The sequence below is a fragment of the Cinclus cinclus genome, chromosome 5 (assembly GCF_963662255.1).
Source record: "Cinclus cinclus chromosome 5, bCinCin1.1, whole genome shotgun sequence".
Taxonomy (NCBI): Eukaryota; Metazoa; Chordata; class Aves; order Passeriformes; family Cinclidae; genus Cinclus; species Cinclus cinclus.
In genome coordinates this window covers 72,377,680-72,397,548 of record NC_085050.1, presented here as the reverse complement: position 1 = coordinate 72,397,548, position 19,869 = coordinate 72,377,680, and the positions used below count along the sequence as shown (strand labels likewise).

At 43.5% G+C, this 19,869-nt stretch overlaps 2 protein-coding genes across 3 annotated transcripts; one reads left to right on the top strand and one right to left on the bottom strand.

The window, feature by feature from the left end:
• The first annotated feature begins 734 nt into the window (after positions 1-734).
• On the top strand, positions 735-12,111 carry AP1AR (adaptor related protein complex 1 associated regulatory protein). Of its 2 annotated transcripts, XM_062494030.1 has the most exons (10): positions 735-811; positions 4,184-4,232; positions 5,128-5,154; positions 5,613-5,638; positions 6,047-6,143; positions 6,850-6,948; positions 8,804-8,865; positions 9,770-9,843; positions 10,638-10,766; positions 11,674-12,111. In XM_062494030.1, exons 1-10 carry the CDS (start codon positions 735-737, stop codon positions 11,934-11,936), a joined length of 903 nt encoding a protein of 300 aa, XP_062350014.1. In that variant the 3' UTR covers positions 11,937-12,111. The 2 variants fall into 2 exon arrangements, with proteins under 2 accessions (XP_062350014.1, XP_062350015.1); XM_062494031.1 differs by lacking the exon at positions 6,850-6,948.
• Positions 12,112-15,596: 3,485 nt separating this feature from the next.
• On the bottom strand, positions 15,597-17,090 carry TIFA (TRAF interacting protein with forkhead associated domain). The gene is made up of 2 exons (XM_062494029.1): positions 17,069-17,090; positions 15,597-16,183 (listed from the first exon to the last, which is right to left on the bottom strand). The coding sequence occupies exons 1-2, from the start codon at positions 17,088-17,090 to the stop codon at positions 15,597-15,599; spliced, it is 609 nt and encodes a 202-aa protein (XP_062350013.1).
• Positions 17,091-19,869: the final 2,779 nt, after the last annotated feature.

Sequence of the window (19,869 nt, the reverse complement as noted above, 5' to 3'; positions counted from 1 at the left end):
TCCCTGGAAATGTCCAAGACCTGGTTGGACGGGGCTCGGAGCAAGCTGGGATAATGGAAGGTGTCCCTGCACACGGCAGAGGGCTGGAATGAGATGGGCTTTGAGGTCCCTTCCAACCCAAACCATTCCACGATTCAGTGTTTCCGCGGGATCTGTTCCTGTGTTTCAGTGTCGGCGCGGCGCTGTTTAAGAAACCAGAGAGGCCAAAGAATGAGAGAGGAGCCTTGCTAAACCACACAGAGCCTGTGCTCCAGGTCTGTCTGGCCGTCTGTAGCTACGTCGATGGCACTGACCCAGCCCGGGCTCGATGACTGGGAAGACATTCCCTTTTTCCACCTCGTAATAACAGGGACCTTGAACGGGATTCCTCTCCTTCAAAACGCGATTACTGGCGATGCTTTTTCATCCTGCCCACGGCAACCCCGGCACGTTTTCCTCCGTTCAAAACACGGGCTGCCGTGACACGACCCCATCTCCCATCGCCTCGGGGGACGCCAGGTTTGGGGCGGGATCCTGCCCGGCTGGGACGGTCCCGGCAAGGGGCGGGCTGATGTGGCCGATGATGCCGGTGCCAGGGGCGGTGCCGGCGTTGGTGGCGAGCATCGCCCGCCCCTGCGCAGCCATGAGGCTGTGCCGGCCCTTTGTTCCCGGGGGTCCGCGGCCGCCCCTCCCGACGGCCGGGCCGGCCTGAGCCCGCCGGCACGGAGGAGGAGCTGTTTTCCCACCAGGATGCGATGGGGAACTGCTGGGCGCAGTGGTGCTGCGGGCTGTTCTTCCGGAGGGATGCCGGCCGCATCCAGCGCGGCGGAGGGTGAGCAGGAGCCGAGGCTGTCTGTCCCTTTCCCCTCCCCGGGGCGGGGAGGTGCCGCGGGCCGGCGGCTCCGCCTTCCCCGTGGGGCAGGAGGGGGGGACAGGGTAGAGAGGGGATGCGGGATCTGGGTGCGCCCGGTGCCCGCGGCTCGTTCTTTTCGGGATCCCCAGCATCCCGGGCGGATGGAGGCGCCGGGAGCCCGCCGGGCTCCGTGCGGTTTGTGCGGCCGGGGCTCATGCGCTTCCAGGGTCACAGGTTCCTTATCACCGCCGGCGCTGGTGGTTTTCCGGCAGGACGTGCTTAGAGAGGTTTCTCGGGTCAGTCGCCAAAACCTATGCAGGCGGCCGTGCTCCTGCGAAAGATGGAAAAACACCCGGTTTTCTGCAATGTGATCTCGTCTTCGCTGTGACTCAGAGGCTGAGACGCTGTTGGGATAAATCAGAATGGTTCAGAGGAATTCTTGGAAACGTGTGACAACCTGTTTCGTTCTGCCACAAACCAGTTCGTGGAAAAGCGCTGTGCAAACATTAAATGCTTGGGGTTGTTCCGTATACTGACCAGCATGGCATACCTACCTATCACTTATTTTGGATGTATTAGGATAGAAATCGTTCTCAGCAGACATGCTGAGTATTTTACATGATGCAAGCTCGTGGCCTCTTGCTTCACATCAGCTCTGGCAGGCGAGTCTCGCCTTCTGAAAGGCCTTCCAGACAAGCTGCTTCTCAGAGACGGGGGTGAAAAACCAGGGCAGTGCATGTCGAGGATACCTGCTTGTATTTTTAGTACTCCACCAGAGGGGATGAGAACACCTCCAATGCCTTGACAGCTGGCACTGAAGTATGAGTTTGTTGTGCTTTGAGAACACCAGGCAGTACTTGAAAGGTTCTTCCTGCACATGTGTGTTTTGCTGAGTCTCCTTCCACATACCGACATCCCTTTTTTTAGCGGGCAGGGTAGTGACAATCCCTGCATGTGTTAGTCCAGCAGCAGGCTGTCCTTACCAGTGAAACAAATCTTACTGCCCGCTGTTTTGTTGTCCAATTGTTCAGGTGTTGCACAACCTGCAAGTGAAGGTCTTAGGTATATAAAAAGTACAGAGAACTGCTGGCCTGTGTTGTTCCGGTCAGATTTGTTTTCCGGGTTGTGACGGTGGTGGTAGTTCACAGAGCTGTATCGGAGTGCTAAAGGTTATTCTCCTTCCATTAAGCAGGGAATTGTATTAAAAGCAAAACTGTAAAATGTGTCTTACTACCAAGTTTGCAAATTAGATTGATACCACATCATCCACATTTGGCTGTTTCTAGAACACCATAATGTAAAAATATAGCTTATCAACTTAATGATTATCTTAATCACTCAGATCCTACCCCCACCCCAGCTTCATTATTTTTAGATGCTCCGAGATCTGCCTGTAAGAAATAAACTCCTAACTGAACAACTAAGTATAGAGCTTTTAGTAAGTGTTTTAATATCCTGCAACACTGTAAGTTACCTTTGCTTGTAATTGAAATATATATATATATATGGAGTATGTATATATATATATATATATACATGTATGAAAAGCTAGTCTTTTTAACAGCTTCAGATCTTGGAAGATTAATCTGACTGTCTCTACACATCCTGTGACCTGTCAGCTGAATGGTTTTCTCCAGGAACTGTCCAACCAAAAGGATTCTCAAGTCTTAGAAAACAATGGAAAAGTAGAGCTTAAAGGAGAATGATAAAAGGTGTAAACATTTCAATAGGTTGCTGATACTTCACTTGAAGTTTTGTATAGGGGTGAAGGTGATGGGTCTTCTGTTTGTGTCCTTAATGACCTCAAGCTTCCACAGTTCTGGGATTTATGGGCTCAAACTCTGGCACAGAATTAGATCTTCTGGGACTGAGTCCCTGTTCAGTAAGCAGCTGAAAGAGTAGTTTTTCCTTTTCCAGCTGTTGGGCTCTTTGTGATTACACTTAGGGAGTTTGCACTGCATTTAGTTTGCTGTTCAGTTCTTGCAACCAAGCTGGCTGGAGCTGGAGTGTCTGGGAAGTTGGAAGTAATTTACCTAAAGCCTGGTGCTGCCAACTGGAATTACACGTTTGTTAAAAGTGTAGATAGCCCTGGAACAATTTCCCGTTACAGTGTTATTAAATGAGATTCTTAATGGTATTGTCTCCTACACACCAAATTACAGAGAAGGGCAGCAGTGAAATTGCTCTAAGTGTCCATGCCACATGTCCATATTATCCTTGCCATGTAGTCCATGATTTCAGGTGACCTTTCCTGTCCGGTTTCACAGCAGTGAATTCTCTGGAAACGGTTCTTTTGTGGCAGGAAAGGTTGTGCAACAAGGAACCAGTGGGTAGTGCAACAAGTTGCCAGGGGAGACGTTCCCTGAACTGGCTTCCAAAGAAAAATGAGATGGAGATGAAATTCCATATGGTTAAAATAATTCAGGCTTTGGCTCGTGTGCTGCTTTTGTTACTGTCAAAGTAGGTGTTGGTTGCAAGTGCTGAAAGATCTTTGGTGCAAGTGTAGAAATCCCTGAGGCCCTGGGTTCACTCCTTGTACCAGTCAGCATTTGCAACTGGAAACCCTGGTTTTTGAAACAGTTCGATGAAATGGATGTTGTACTGAAGAATGTTTACATTAGAATGTTCTTCTGGATGGTGGCCAAACCTCCTTGGCTAGGTAAAAGTGTATTCAGGTAACTTAATATTGTGTTGGGTTTTCTGGAGGACAGGGCTAACTGTCCTCTGTAAAAGAATTAAAATAAAATAGGAAGAATTCTGAATAAAGAATCAAGGAAGAAACTAATTGCCTGTACAGAATTAGAGCGTGATTTATATATATATGTATTTAGTTTTAAAGTATTGCCTTGACCTCTTAATGAATGTTTTCCTTTGAGGCTCAGCCTTCTGGATGTGCCAAGCTGTTAAAATAAAACGTATTGTTTAACACTGGTGAGGTACAAGCTGCCAGGAAAGAGTTAAGTGCCAACAGCAGCAAGAGTTAAGTGTCAACAGCATTTTCAGAAATGGCCTGGAACAATGTTTTTCCCAGGAAAAATGTATTAGAGGGATTGCAGAACATGCTAATAGTCTGTAAATGTCAAGTCCAGCATCCTGACAAATGATTTCATCTCACAAGGGCTTTTGTTTTTTCCCCAGTTCTACACAAGATGTTTACATACTTTTGGCTCTCTCTGCTGTAGTAGCGATGCAGAGCTCCTCTTAATAAGTCACCATGTTAAATACATGAAGGTTTTGTTGTTGTTTCGTATTTAACACATCTTAAAATCTATTTTAACTTCTCGGGCTCATTTACCGTCTGCTGTGTATCGAAGAGTGTCCTGTAGTCTAACTGTAAAATTATTTTTCCAGATCCAAGTATTTTAGAACATGTTCTACAGGAGAACACTTCACTATAGAGGTGAGTACTTTTAACATTTTTAGCAATTTAAGAAGGAGTGGGAAAAGATGAATCCTAGCAATGCCTTTAACACTTTTTGCAGTTGATGAACACTGAAATTATTCCGGGATATTCCAGCCCAAATTGGTGCTGGAGTTACCTGATAGTTTGCTGCATCTGTAGTCTACTTTGTTCACTACAGAGGTTCTTTCCCAGCCTCCAGATACAACTCCTTTTTGCCAAGGGTAGTGTAAGGTTAGCCAGGAATAACCTGGTTTCCTTTCCCTGGCTGGTTCCTGTGCTCTGGAAGTCCTAGACCAGCCAGATTGCCCCCATTACTGAGGATAACATTAATTAATTGTATTAATGCTTTGGCTGTCAATCAAGAAAGGAGTCAGATGTGTGTGTACAGCGGGGGAAATCTGTTTTTGTGCAGAACCTCCCGTTGTGAGAGAGTGTTCTTGCCACAGGAATATGACAGGGAAAAGGAGGTATTGTTCTCCTCCCAGATTTTAGGTCAATAAGGAGTCTTGCTGTAGGTGCTGACCTCTGTGTATGTGTCTGGTGCACTGAGGAGATTTAAGGTTGCTATAGGGAAAACAGTACAGAGGATTTCTATTTGCTTTTTTTTTTAATTTATGTGACAGTTGAACTTCTGCTGGATGAGTTTGTGTAGCTTTTTAATTAGGATTCTTCTCCTTTTAGGAGACTGTAATGTTTAAGACAAGAAACACTGGGAAGAAGAAAGGTCCAACTCTAAAAATAAAACTCCTCTGAAAGTAGGATTAGAGCACCATTGTTAGAATTGGAATAGTGTTTTTACAAGACACTTAAAATATGCAATTGTATTTGCTGTATGTCTTTAGTGATTTGTTATACTGAATTGTAAAAATTATTTATTTCTTTTTCTCTGCAGTTTGAGAACCTGGTGGAAAGTGATGAGGTGAGTACCTAGGGCATCACGTGAAACCTGCTTGTACAGTCCTTTAAAATGGCTCCAACATCTGAATCTTCCTCCTATTTCAAGCTGAGTTGTAGACATAAATCACAGGGTTTGGTTGGTTGGGTTTTTTTACTTTCAGTTTTCCTTGCACTAGGAATATGAGTTTAAGACTTTAGATAAAGTTCTAAGAGATTGGTTTCGGGGAGCATGGAAAATAACCCATTGAGGAAGGGGGAATTACGGACATTGGGAAGAAAGAAGGGAAGAGGTGTGGGGAAAAAGTGTGTTTGAGAAGACTTAAAGGAGAATTTGCTCCTGGTGTAACTCCTGGATAAGACTCAGCAAGTGCTCTCAGTCTGAGAACAGAAATGGACCTGGGTTGCTTTGCTAAGGGAAGTTTTGGAAGCACTCTGTCTTTATAAAAATCAGACTTTTCTTTTTCATTTTTATTTTAACAGGGGGAAAGCCCAGGAAGCAGTCACAGGTAAGACTTTGAGACTGAGGACTTCTTCCCTCTCCTGTCCCACTGTGAATATTAAACAAAATGGAGTAAAGGAAAAAACAAGGGACAAAAGCAGCTAAGGGGAAAAAAAATGAGATTTGGACTGCAGCGAGGGTAATGGTTCTATTCCAGTAGTTCTGTTAGCAGAGACGGTTTTGAGAATACACTTTCTATAAAGATATAAATAATATATATTGTGAGAGTGGGGAGAGACAGCATTGTCCTGAATTAACTGGAACTTTCAGGATGACCAGGCCACAGGCAGAGCCTGTTGGATCTGCATTAGAGGACTGGTCAGGAAGGACCACACAGATAATGTTGAAGTGCAAATGAGGGTTGTCGTGCATGAATAATAGATGGAGCTTTTTTGTGTTTCTCCCATGCTTCCAGGCCTCTGACTGAGGAAGAAATTGCAGACCTGAAAGACAGACACTACGACTCCATTGCTGAAAAGCAGAGGGTTGTTGATCTGAAGCTTCAGTCAGAGGTAAGTGGTTACAGTGACAGTATAAATAGTTTTTCTTCCAAAAATGTTAGCATCAGCCACGGACACCGGGAGGTTCCATTCACATGGAACAATTGGGTTTTGTTCATCAGTTACTATTTTTTAGTCTACAAGATTCACAAATTCCTTCTTTTCACTAGCCTCTTACCTGAAAAATGGAATGAATAGGCTGGGTCTGTGACCAGGATCTCTTAAATCTGAGCCTTTTTTAGTGGAAGACCAAATGGGGAATATTCCTGATTCAAGTTTTCTTGTGCTCAATTTTCTCCACAACTTTCCTGAGGAAAAAGACACATAATTCGTTATTCTGTTTTAGTGTTGCAGCAGTTAATGGAATATGATGTGGAATACAATGTAGAACCTGAATGAACTTGAATCTGAAGTGCACATGAACTATGGAGCTGAAAACCTTTAAATCTTTCACTGTGCAGTTCATGATAAAATAGAAGAAGCATTACAGCAATTCACTAACAATAAATGTTTATTCAGTAGTTACCTAAACTTCTTGGGCTGTTTGGTTGCGGGGAGGGAAGCTGTTAAATTCAGTCAATGCTTTAGCTGTAGTCGATTTTGTTTTATTTTAATTTTCTAGTTGCTTTTCTTTTGTTTCCTTGCACTTATGGCTTTATTAATAGGAAGATAGATAGGTTCTGCTTTTGTTAACCATTACTGTTTTGTTCATATACAGTTAGCCTTACAAGAGGAGAAGTTAAGACTAGAAGAGGAGGCTTTATATGCTGCACAACGTGAAGCAGCCAGGGCAGCAAAGCAGAAAAAGCTCTTGGAGGTGAGGGGAAAAAGACCCCAATATATATGAGAGCCTCTGTCCTGTTCCCATGTATGCAGACTTCCCTGATATCCTTTCCATCTCAGAGGACCTGAGGAGGAGGAGGTGGCTTTGCCTTGAAAAGTAGATAAAGAAGTACAAGACTTGAAAGTGCAGCTGCTTGGAACAGCTGAAAATCACCATAATTGTTTGAAACAGCTTCTGTCGCCGAGTATAGATTTTGAATGAGTTATAATTTTAGTCTATAATTAGCTTTGCACTCTTCTTATATAATATGTAGAAGTTACTGATCTTAAATGTAAAATGATCTGTGATGGCTCTTGGTTAAAAACCCCCTGAAATTAAGCACAATTGTGACATCATTTAGACTTGTAAAATGTACTTTATATATTTGTGCACTGTATTGTTCCTTATCTTTGTGCTTTGTGTTCACCCTGCCTTGGAGTTTTCATCTGATTTTTATGCCACTAAGTATAGCTCTCATTTCACATTTCTTTCTCTCCCCTTGCCACTTGGTGTGGGAGGGTTAATTCTTTCTGACCTTTTTGCCTGCTTTTTTTTTTTCTTACCACTTCTGATCTGTAGAAGGGCAGCAAAATATTTTTTTTTTTTTAGTGGTGTTAACTGGTTTTTGTAGAAGTTCTGTGCAAGAAATGCTGTATTTCTTGTCTTTCAGTAGTTTTAATATGCACTTCTCTTAGTCAGGACCTAAGATAATATGGATTATAGAGATTTTAATTTCCTCTTCGTGTAAAATTAGTATCACTTATCTCCTGCTCAAACACCCTCCTCAAAACCCATAAGGATTATAAGGGTTTTAAGGAAGCATTTTTGTCCAGATATACATCAAGCACTTAGCCCTTCTAGATAAACTGGAAGCTATTTTTGAATGCATCACTCATCTCTCTGCTGTTTGTGGGCACAAATGGGAAAATGGTTTTTTTCCTTGGAAGCATGGCCTCTTTTAAAGCTCATTTGGCTTGCTGATTTGCCCTACTAAATGTCAGGATCCGTAACAGCAGGGAATTTTAATATGTCCTGGAACTGGCAGTGCTGGATATTGGGATGTGACCTGGCAAAATGGGGAGATAATCTAAATTGGGTATTATGTGGGTATAGGAATCCTAAAAGAAAATTGTTGCATGTGTCAGTAATTGATTTTGACAGATTTGTTGACTGTGTTGTGCCAAATTTCTGTCTGTTCCTCTCTGCATTTCTTGAGTCTTTTCACCCCTAACCACCACGATGTGTTATTTCTACTTCTGCTTTTTTTTTCTCTTCACTCCCCATTTACTCATTTCAACCTGCAGTTATTACTGTTTAAATACCCAAGATGCAAAGTGTGCCAGAAAACGAACTCACCATCATCATCATCTTGGGATTGAAAAACACCAGATCCAGTGCAGCGACCTCCCCACACCTGAAGCAAAGAGCAATTCTCAGATGAAGTTGACATTAGCAGAGTTATTAATATTTTGGCCCTGCAAGGCAGCAAAGATGTTATTAATATAGATGAAGCACTTAGTGCTGATGGAGACAGCCAGAGGAGATGGCAGTACTGCTTTGCACAGGGATAAAAGGATTTGTAGGAAATACTCATCTTTCAAATGGCAGGGTGGCTTTTCCCGGGCACGGAACAAAAGAAATCAAACATCACCCAGGTGTTAGTTGTGCACTGAAAGTACTTTAAGAAGACAGGACGCAAGACAGGTGCAGTCATGGCTGAGGTGGTGTCCACGTTTCTAAAAACTGATGGGGTTTTTTTTTTGGGGGGGTGGTATTTGAAACAGGATTAAGTGTTGAGAAGCTCTGTTTTGAGTATTCAGCTTTTTCAACGATTCGCTTTTCTTGATAGCAACGTAGGCAGCACAGGATAACGCAGAGAGCACATGCTGTTAATAATGGAGAGTTCCAGAGGTAAGAGACCACATTTCATTCATGATAACTGAGAATCTTGCCTGTTTGCACTCCTGTTCCTCATCTGGAAAGTCAGGGGGTGTTTAGGATCCATTCTGGTTATCGCTGGAGTTACAAGGCTGCTGCGGACGGTGCTGCTCCCTGCTACTAAGAGATATTTACACACACACAAAATCCAGTGGTTGATTTCAAAAAGGTGTTTATATCTAAAATTTCAGCTAACATCAAAATATTTTTATTATTCAGAGCCCGGTTTTAAAAACCCAATAGAAATATGCTATTTAAGTGGTTTATAGAGTCTGCCTGTTTCTTCATTAATATTCCCAATTATATTTATTTATTAAATATTGAATGTTTTCATTTATAGTTTAAATCTCTTCATTCCCACCTTCTATGTTCAGTGGTGGTAAAAACAAGCTTAAAAAAAAACAAAGTTGAGAAATTTACAGTGGAATGGTGTTTGAGTTTAGAAAAAACTCATGCATGGAAGACAAGAGGGGCAGGAAGAATTTTGCTATGGAAGCACAGTTAGAACAGGAGCTGTGAAAACTGAGTAAGAACTGGCCAGATTTTAAAAACAAAGGACTGCAGGAGCAGGGTTTTAATTCATTACTTTAAAATATGAATTGAAAATTAAGGGGATTTTATCTAAAGTGAAGAGAGGGGAAGAGTTGTTTTGAGTTAATTAATTTTTAACTGAAAATATCAATAAAAATGGAGCAGAAGCACAGACTGGGAGAGGATGTGATGAACAGGAATAGAAAGGCATTTTGCAGATGATTCTATAAAAGAATTTAGTTCAGGGTGTGTGTGCTTTGTAGCACAGAGCTGGGGGCTTGTGGATTAATGTATTTTTTTATGGCACCCTTGGAGGTTTCTAAAGCTAAAAAAATTGCTCTTGCAGCTCTGTGGCAGAGGAAGATCTTGATCCTTTCCTAAGGAATACAAAATTCCAGTATGAAGCATTCCGAAGTAGTAGTAAGTCTGCCTTTCCTTAAGCACATCTTCAAATGTTAAGGGACTCTGAGGGGCACAGAGTGCTGCTGCTTTTTCTAGATAAACACAAGATTATTTCTAGCTTTATGTTTACACACACAAATATAAGATGTGTGCACACATATCTGTAATTTAAAAATCTGGTAGTTTTTTTATCTGATAGATAAAAGGTAGTGGTGAACATTTCTTGTAAAACCAGACCCGGTACTGAAGATGCAGATGTGTGTTTATAGCTTTTTTTAATTATTCCTTGGCAAAGTAATTAGAAACATATTAATGCCTAATTTTTTTTTTTCCTAATGAAGTGCAAGAGGGAATTTGGCAGCTTGTACTTAAAAATTCCACCAATAGTTTAGAGGAAAACAATTTGATAAGCTTTTATCTGTAAGTTTTGGTACATGATAACCACTAAGGTAGAGGACTGAGGGCTGTGTTTCAGGACATACTGTCAGTAGTTTAGTTTTTTTGGGGAGGGGAGGCTTGATTTGGGGTTTGGTCTATTTCTTTACAGGTCTTCATACAAGATCAGTTTAGAGCTTATTAAATTCCTTTCTAGTTCTAATTAGGCAATATCTCAGTGATATTGATTATTAATAAGCTACTGATTACTCTTTGAACGGATGAAGTGCCTTTTCCAGCACTCCTGAGGTTTAAAGGGCCACAAAGTACGATGAAAGCCTGATTTAAAATTTTAATTTTGCATGTTGAACCTGAAATTCAAGTACATTTAAGAATTAAAAATACATTATGGCTTGTTTTTTGGTTTTTTTTAATAGGACTTTCATCTGATGCCACAGTGCTGACACCCAACACTGAGAGCAGCTGTGACTTGATGACCAAAACCAAATCAGTGAGTGGGAATGATGACAGCACCTCCTTGGATTTAGAGTGGGAAGATGAAGAAGGTATTGATCTTGCATTTCAGCTTCATCCTGAACTCAAAATTTAAAAGATGTTGACAGTTTAAGCTATGTTCATTGTAAATTTGCTGTTTTCAAAAGGGAAGTGATTTAAAAACTTGTTTCTGATAAGAATTTCTCACAAGTTTGTAATGGTTAAACTGCAAATCATTTTTACTGAGAAAAGTCCTTATTTTGATAAATGTGGAGATAGCCCTAATATTGAATTAATTCATTTGAATACTCCAGTAATCAAATTAATTCATTTCCCTGCATTTTGTGGAACTGACTCGTAAACTCCTGGCAAAAGGAATGGTAAAGAAATGCTGCCCTCTCATGAGCCAGGAGCAGAAGGAAGAGCTTGTTCTTCCTTTTAAAATGTGGAAGTTGGTCAGGAGTCTGACTTAAATATTTTGGGGAAAACGCTTATTACTTGTACTGTAACACTCACTGGGAACTTAGATCTGCATCCCAAGGAGTTTCCCAGCTGTCCTCATTGCTGCTGTTACAGGTGTTTTCTGTATTTCCTCACTGTTACCAATACTTGGTTTTACTTACTAAACCTGCAAAAGCTCTTAGTTGAAAGTTTATCCCAAATGTTAAGACCTTGACTATTGAAAGGCTCACCTAAAATAAGCAAGGGTTTGTTTCTTTTAACCAATCTGTAGGTGATTTTTTTTTTCTTCCACAAGAACATCTGTAATTACTGACAAAAACCAGTAAAATATTAGATGCCTCTGGGCGGTTTCCAGAACCATATTTTCCCTTTCCGGACAAACCCAAGACGTCTCCTAGACCGCTGAATCCAGTATCTGTCCAAATGTCACCCTTGTTTCTTCTAGCAGAAACGTAAAAGTCAGATGAAAACTCACAGAGGACGTGCTCCTCACACGCGTGTGTCTTTAAACACCAGGCATGAACAGGATGATTCCAGTGAGGGAGCGCTCCAAGACGGAGGAGGACATCCTGCGGGCAGCGCTGAAACTCAACAGCAGGAAGACCGGGAGCCACCCGGCCTCGGCCTCCGACGATTCCAACGGGTTGGAGTGGGAGAATGACTTTGTGAGCGCCGAGATGGACGACAACGGCAACTCCGAGTACGCCGGCTTCGTCAACCCCGTGCTGGAACTGTCGGCCTCCGACGTCCGGCTGGATTGCGAGCACCAGGACAGGTAGTGAGCACAGCTGCACGGCCCCTGCCCGTGCCCGAGCGCTGGGAAGGGAAAAGGAATGCACAAAGCCAGCCTGCTCCTCTGCGAGCCCGCTTCCCTTTCTCTCCACGCGCGGATCCCGTCCGAAGGGATTCGGAACTAAGTGCAATTTTATCGGCTACCTTCTCCACTCTGTGAAAACCGGGATGATTCTGTCGCGTGTATTTCTGGATATCTGGGTTTAATATTAAATTGTCTGCACTAACTGAAGCTTCGTAGCTTGACGTTCTATATTTTAACTTGCCTTTTTTTTCTGGACAATGTTTCTGTTGGTGTTGGTTTAAAATTCATCGTTGGCCTAATATTTATCTCAGAAACAGTCTCGTATAATTTATTTAATACTTGAAGATAGAGAAATCATTTCAAAGTATTTTTATTTCTGGCCTGTGCTTTTTGACTTGCTCTTCAGCTGTTTAGAGGGTGCAAAAGTAAGAACTGCAAAACAAATTTGACACATGGCAAATTGCAGATTTTCCCTGTCTAGGTTAAAGTCTTCCTAGTCTTGTGTTGTCTTTTTTCCATTTATTTTTATTTTTTAAATTACTTTATGCTAAGCACGGTTAACCTCAATGAACATAGCAAAACTCAGCAGGTTAGCTAAAATATTGCCTTGTATAATATGCCAGACTTAGTAGGCGTGTGCTAGATAGAAAATCAAAAATAAAATAAAATACAAATTCTCTACGTGTCAATAAAATGGGAATTTTAACCAGTGGAGAACTGGGAGGACCAAAGTCTTGTTTTCCCAGCCCCCCCTGAAGAGACCAACGTTCGTTACTACATGGTCCTTTAAAATTCTTCAGTTGTGAAAATTTACAATTCCACTGGACCAGAACAATTACTGAAAAGCAACGTTCAGTGGGCAAACTGGGGGAGGGAAGAACAAGAAGCTAAAGACTGAATTTCTCTATCTGCATTTTGAAAAGAAAGAAGAAAAATTTGTGTTTTAACTGTGTGTTAAAAGTGCTCTGCCTTTCCTGTGCCTCTAAAGTGGATGGTTAATCCTGCCAATACGGGCTGAAATCCAAGGAAGTGTTCAGACTGCACCACTGCTGTCCTGGGCTGCGTGGTCTCCCCCTTACTTTTTAACAAAAGAGAACCTGCAAAATACTTGCAGATCTCAAGCCTTCTTCAAGTTTCAAATTAAAAGCCATTCTACTCTGCCATTATTTTGTGTAGCTGTCTCGTTTTTCCATGGAGAAAGGGTGACAGGGTCTAGCTCTATTCTGGAGTAAAAGGAACATGTTGTGACAAGTGATGAGCCTGCACTGTCACCATCAGAACTGAATTTGCTGGTCAAAGTTGTGTCGCTGGTTTAGATTATCTGAAACTATTTGGAATATTTGGGTCATTGCAGTGTGGATAAGGAACAAAAAAATACTGCACACTGGGAGTAGGGATGTACAAATAACCTGAGAGAACAGAGAAACCCTGTTGGTAACATTCCATCTCTTCATTTCAGTTGTAGCTATGTCACTGAAAATATTTTGATGCCATTATTTATATTTAAATACTTGTAATGAGCTTTAAAGATCTGTACACTTCAAATGTATATTTTGGGTCTGGCCTAAGCTACTGCTGTGTGACTTCTCCTGGATATTTCTTTGTATAATATATTCCTATGGGAAGGAAGGCAACTTCCTCAGCATGTAAATAACATGTTTTTTACCTGCTGAAACTGTCACCTCCCCTGCACCAGTCACTGCTTTTCTCCTGGCCAGTGAACATGAGGTGACCTTGTCCTGACCATGCCTTGAGGAAGTCAATTCGCTGACAGTCCTGCCCTTGGGATGAACAAGCACTTAGGAAAAAGGAGGCTGACTCCAGCTTTTTCTGTGACAGGCATGCTCTGTAGCCATGGTTATTGACAGCATTTGCAGGGCTCAGTGCACCACACTGAGTGACTTTGAAGTGATGCTCCCTATTTGTGGATATGTGAGAAATGGAGAGATTCTACAAACAGCTCATGTGAAACAATTCGAGGGTACTGTAAAATGCGTATCTGTACAAATTTAAAAGTCATTAAAATTCTCAGCAAGTCTTACTTATATTTGGCAGTGTTGCATCTGTTGATGGGTATGTGGCACCCATGTCAGAGCCCTGCTGAATCCCACAGTGTCCTTTTTTGGGAACCTGATGCTTTGGAAGGGAAGCTCAAAACAAGCTGCAATAACCTGAGAAAACCTGAGGAATTTGGAGTGTGGAGCCCTTCTCCTGTTGGAAATGAGCAGCTGTACCCTCCCCCTTCAAAGGTGAAACAACCTTCCTTTGGTAAATCAACTTCTGCTGGTCGGATTAATGTAGGAGACTATTCATTTTTTAATGTGTATTTTACTCAGCTGATTCTTACCTGAGGTGAATAGAGCTGTGCAAGTCATTGTTTGGAAACCACAGCCTAGTTCCAAGAGTGGAAAACATGGCAACAAAGCAATTTTGTCAAGGAGGGGATGAATAGACAAATCCTACATAAGGCTGTGTTTGAGTTTCATTGCCTCTCCTATGGCTTTCTCTCACCAGTGGTTGGTTGCCTTAATCTCAGCTGGTCCTACCCCCCAGTTATAATTATGGTTTTCTTGAATGATTAATGCTGAAATGCATCCTAATAATTAGGGATGATAAAGTGGGTAATTCCTATTCTTCCCAGTGTGTCTTTCAAGCAAACTAATATCCTTGACAAAATAAAAAAGCCAAATGCCAATGAAAAGCTGACAAAGAAAAACTTGACTGAAACAACCTGAGAAATACTTGTCAAAAGACAAGAAAACTATTAGACAGATTTGGGTAGAGGAGAAGAGGTTAGAAAACTTCCTGGAAGTATTTAAGTAAATTCTTACCTTGAAGCAATGCCACTTGTGGAACGCCCGGGATAGTGACAGTCTCTTATCTGGATGGTCCTGGAAATAATTTTATTTTCCAAAAATTCTTTTAGATTGCAGCTGTATAATAGAGCAAATCCTTACCAGGGAACAAAATGCTTTTATTACAAAATTAATGTGGATTTTTATAGACCATGATCACTGATGCTACATATTTGTCTACACGACAAGCAAAAGTAGTTAACTTGCAAAAATATATATTATGTATGTTAATTAAATAAGTAAAAATAAAAAACAAACCTCGCTTTGAAGCGAATAAAAATGTAAAAGGACAAAGCGTTTCTAAGTTGCAAAATCTGTGAAGTTACAACCTAGGCTTGCAAATACTGTTTGGAATTTGGCGTACAAAGCAAAGCACAAATTATAATATGCAACAGGACAGTGTGTCATCCCTTGGCTGGGGCAAAAACCCTGCTGTGCACGCTCTGTGTTAATGCCTGTTAAATATCCCTTCAAGGCACATAGCCAGGGTTCTGGGATTGAACCTGCTGCCATGGATTTGAGTGACATCCTGTCTCCCACACCTTTCTGGGTATCGGAGAGCCTTTAGGCCTCAGTGAAGGCAGTGGCAGGAATCCATTTCTGTGATCTGGGATGCCTGTGCTGAAAACACCAAGTAGAGAAGACTGATGTGCAGCACCACCACAGTGAGCACCACCAAGAACACTGGACTGAGGTAAGAGCTGTCTACGCTGGAAGCTGTGAAGGCTACAAAACCTGATCCAGCCTCCTCCTCCTCCTCCTCCTTGCTAGCACAGCTCATTTTCATCAATCTCTGTGGGGCTTTTGCCTTGGGGAAGAAATAAGGCAGGAGAAATGCAGTTCTCGGGTATAGGCTGCAGGGATGGCAGGCGTGGCAGGCACCTTTCTTGTGAGATTGGTGCTTCAGCCAAGTGTAAGTGTGTCTCAAAATAATCCACTGACTCCCCTTCTTGAATCTCTGCTAGGATCTGGTAGTCCCCAAAACAGATGATGCACTTCCAGGGCAGGTCGATTTTGTTCAAGTGCCCCAGTTCTGTTTGGTTGACAGTCAGCTTTGTCTTCTTGCTCAAGTTCTTTATCTCAAAGCCGTGTTCCGAGGTGTGGAGCTTCCTGTAGAACTGCAGGGAGAACTGGATGCGGGAGACGCGGGTGTCCACCAGGTTGTAGCGGCAGACGCTGGAATCGCGGCCGAACTTGGCCGCGTCGTCCGCCCTGACCTGCTCGCGCTTGCAGAAGTTCAGGCAGCGGAACATCATCTTCTCCTCCTGGCCAGGGTGGTAAAAGGTCAGGTGGAGGCACGTCACTGTTTCCTCCGTTTCGGCTTCCTCGGAAGAGGTCATGATGAAAAGAGTCCCCAGAGCAAGAGAGCGGTGAAATCACGGCACGGAATCGCTGCCGAACACATCACAAACAAATTGGTTTCAGGGTGGCGCTGAAATACTCCCTGTGCCGCTCTGTGCTGGCTGTACACAACTTCCAGACAACTGACTGACAATAAATATGATGAAAGCACAGGAGTGGGAGCTCAGAAGCCACGAGTGACCATTGCTGCCGACAAGCTCTCCGCCAGGATCTCACAGGCAGATTTATCTTGGCAAGAAATATGTCATTCGGCAGATAAGATTTACCTGATAAGACTTAAAATGGAGTTAAGCAATACTGGCTTGACCTGTGTGCTCTGCTCTTGGTCTGTCCTGTGCCTGGAAGGTGTCAAATTACTTTTACCAACAGTCTGGCTGTAGGCAGTGGTAATTCAAATGTGCATAGAACACTCCTTTGGCTCTTGGGTCTGAACTGAGCTCTTGCATGGAAAATGTGTTTAGAACTGACTGCTGTGATGGCATAAAAAGTGAATGCAAAAGCTGGACTATCCACAAAACCTAAAAGAGGAATTGTCACTACCTCTAGCTATTTCCCCATTGTGTGTTGGAAAATCCCAGCCCTCTGCAGCACTGCAGAAGTGATAAAATAAAAAGCTTTTCTTGGGTTTGGTAGTTTTGTGTTGTTTTTTTAAGTTCTCCACATGCAGCACAGAGGCCACACGCTTCGAAATAAATTCTGTTCCAAAGACTGAGTGACTGCAGTGCATCCTAATAAAACCTGAGACTGCTCAGGAAAGGCTGCCATCTGGTTCTCTAAATGCAAGGCCAGTCTCTTCCTGCACTGAAACCGAGTCTTGAAAAGAATAGTCTTGCTATTTGAACGTAGAAACCAGCAAATGAGTTTTCAGTTACTCACCAGAGAAACATGTGAGCAGCCATTTAACTGGCATCACACAGTGCAGATGTTTCTACATCCAGATTGCAGTAGGTTCCCAACGTGTCTCACACAGATCTGGAGCTCACCAACTCCATTCAGAGCTTTATGAGCAGCTGAATCATCACTGCAATTAAGTGATGATTGTGTTTTGTGACGGTGGAGTTGACTTGTGTTTTTTACACCCTGCACACAAACACCAAGCATAGTGAATGGCGGTGTGCCAGTGCATCATTCTCTGTGCGAAACCTCAGAACCGCTTCCTTTGTGCCTTTAGCAGAAAACCAGCCACAGTTCTGACACAGCAGCTCAGCCACTGAAGCAGCCTGCAACAGCACAGATGATGAGCGAAACACGGAATTTCCAGCAGAGCTCACTTTAAAACAAGCTAGGAAATATCATCTGTGCTTTTGACAGCAATACAGACAGACACCCTGATAGCAGGTTATTCCTTTGCCATCTGTGAGACAAGCTGTGGCAGCACCATTATCAATCCCTCCTCCTCGTGGATTCCTCAGCCCTGGGATGCTGGAAGCAGCCCTGAAAGCCAGGAGGGACTGTTCCCGTGTCCAGTTCTGCCCTTCCTTGTTTTCCACCAGCGAGAGGGTGTTATAGGAGGTCATCTTTGGTGAAGGGGAAAACCACTGAGCACTTTCACTTTGTTCCCAGTTCAGCCCACAGAGCCACTTCTGTGCCTCGTGCCTTTAGCTGCAATGAGTGAGTTGGACAAATGGCTACATTCACCGAGAAACAACACCCATTGCTCGGGCAGCACCCACCGATGAAGCTGGGCCAAGGCAGCTCCCACAGAGACCGCCTCAGATCCACCATCACCTCAGGCATCCCCCCACGGCTGCCCAGCACGGCCTGAAAGCTCCATCGAGGCTGAACACACCGAACATTCTTCCACCTAAATGCCAAAGGTGCTGCTGCTCACTCGAGTGTTTTGGCCAGGAGAAAGAAACTTTCTGTAGGTTTTTCCCTCAGCTCTAAGGCAGCCGCTTACCTTGGCTGGAGTCAAGCCGGCCCCGACCTCACCTCATCCTCTCCCCCGGCGGGTGTCATTATCCCCACTGCCAGAGGCAGGAGAACAACGCGGAGCCCTAACAACATAGGCCCCGGCTCCCGGAGCAGGCTCGGTGCCGCTTCCTTACCCGGGATCTCCGGACCGAACCCACCATCCGTGGGAATTTCCTGCCGACATCCCGGCATGCCCGCTGATCCATCCCGCCCCCTTCCTTCCCCTCACGTCCCGGCCCGGCCGCCTCCTCACCTGCGGCGCCTGTCGAGGGCTCCAGCGGCTCCTGAGTCCCGGTAATTCCAGCGGGAAGCGCTGAGGGAAGCGCTGAGGGAAGCGCTGAGGGAAGCGCTGAGGGAAGCGCTGAGGGAAGCGCTGAGGGAGGAGCTGGGACGGGCGGCGCTGAGGCGGGAGGCGCCCAGGGCGCGGCGGGGCCGGAAGTGAAGCTTCTTTTAAAAAATAAAATAAAATGAAATAAAGGAGTGTTAAGCAATTTATTACAGTGAGTAACTCTAAAGGAATAGCCACAGGTGTGCCCGGGGTTTACGGGGCCATCTGGACAATGTGTTCAGAGCCGGGATCGCAAGTGCGCGGGCTCAGCTGTCAGGCAAAGTAATGAAATAATTCCGGTTTTACCCCCAAATGAACGCTTTGAGCAGTAAAACGCTTTGGTGAGCGGCGCATCGTGAGCGTAGCAGTTGTCCTGATGTTGATCTTCAACTGATTGTTTTACAGTATTTAAATATTTGGTAGTTTTCTTTAAATAACCGCAGTTCAGGTTCATTGCGCCGCCCTTGGGAAGTCACCTAATCTTTCCCTGTCTTTCGATGCTCTAAACCGATCTGAAAACTTTTCCTTTCTCTTACTTCTCTTTTTTTTTTCTTTTTTTTTTTTTTTTTTTTTAATCTCCGTTCACAAATCCCGAGACAGCCCTGGATTATCCTGTATCCAGCGGCTTGGTTTTTCCATATGGATCCGTGTTACCCCCCACCCCAGCACAGAACAAGTGGCGAAGCAAACCGGTTCCTTTTCAACCCAGATCCCAGATGTTCCCTGTCCTCCCTTCCCTGTGCAGCTTTGGGACTGGCAGGTGAGTACTGACTGCTTTGGCACGGGCGGTGCAGAGCTGTGTTGGTTCACAGAAATTGTTTTCCACTTGTTGGTTCTTTTTACACCTTCAGCAAACAGGTTGGGTTGATAAGTTGCTTTGTAGTTCTTGTGGGATAGCTTTTGTCTGCGTGCAGTCTAATACAGCTGTTCCATGGGCTCTTCTCCCCGACACCAGGAAAATAAAATAAAATTAAAAAAAAAAAAGAGATTAAACTGTGTTTTGCAAAAAGTTGTGTTGAAAAGCAGGGAAGGAAAGCAAACTCTCTCCCGCAGATGAAGGTCTTTTTTCACAGCAGGCAGGGCTGGGCCTGTGTGCTCCCACACAGGAAAAATAAAGTACTTAGCTGCTTTCTGGAAAAGCCAGAATTGCGCAAGCCCTGCTATTTATTGCATGTGTTGATGGTTGTAATTCCTGTCAGCCCTTTCTTACCCGAAAGAAAACGAGGTCATGAGACAACTTTTCTGAAGGATTACTTTGATACTTGTATCGAGTGAGGTATGTAAGGACCTATTTTTTTTTCCCCCAGGATTGGGTGACATTCAATTAGCTGCATATTCCTTTATTGTTTTATGATTTAAGTATAGCTCTGTGCGATTTTGTACTGGGGAGGGCAGGAACTGGATTTACAGCTTCTCTCTTCACTAAGTTTCTGGTC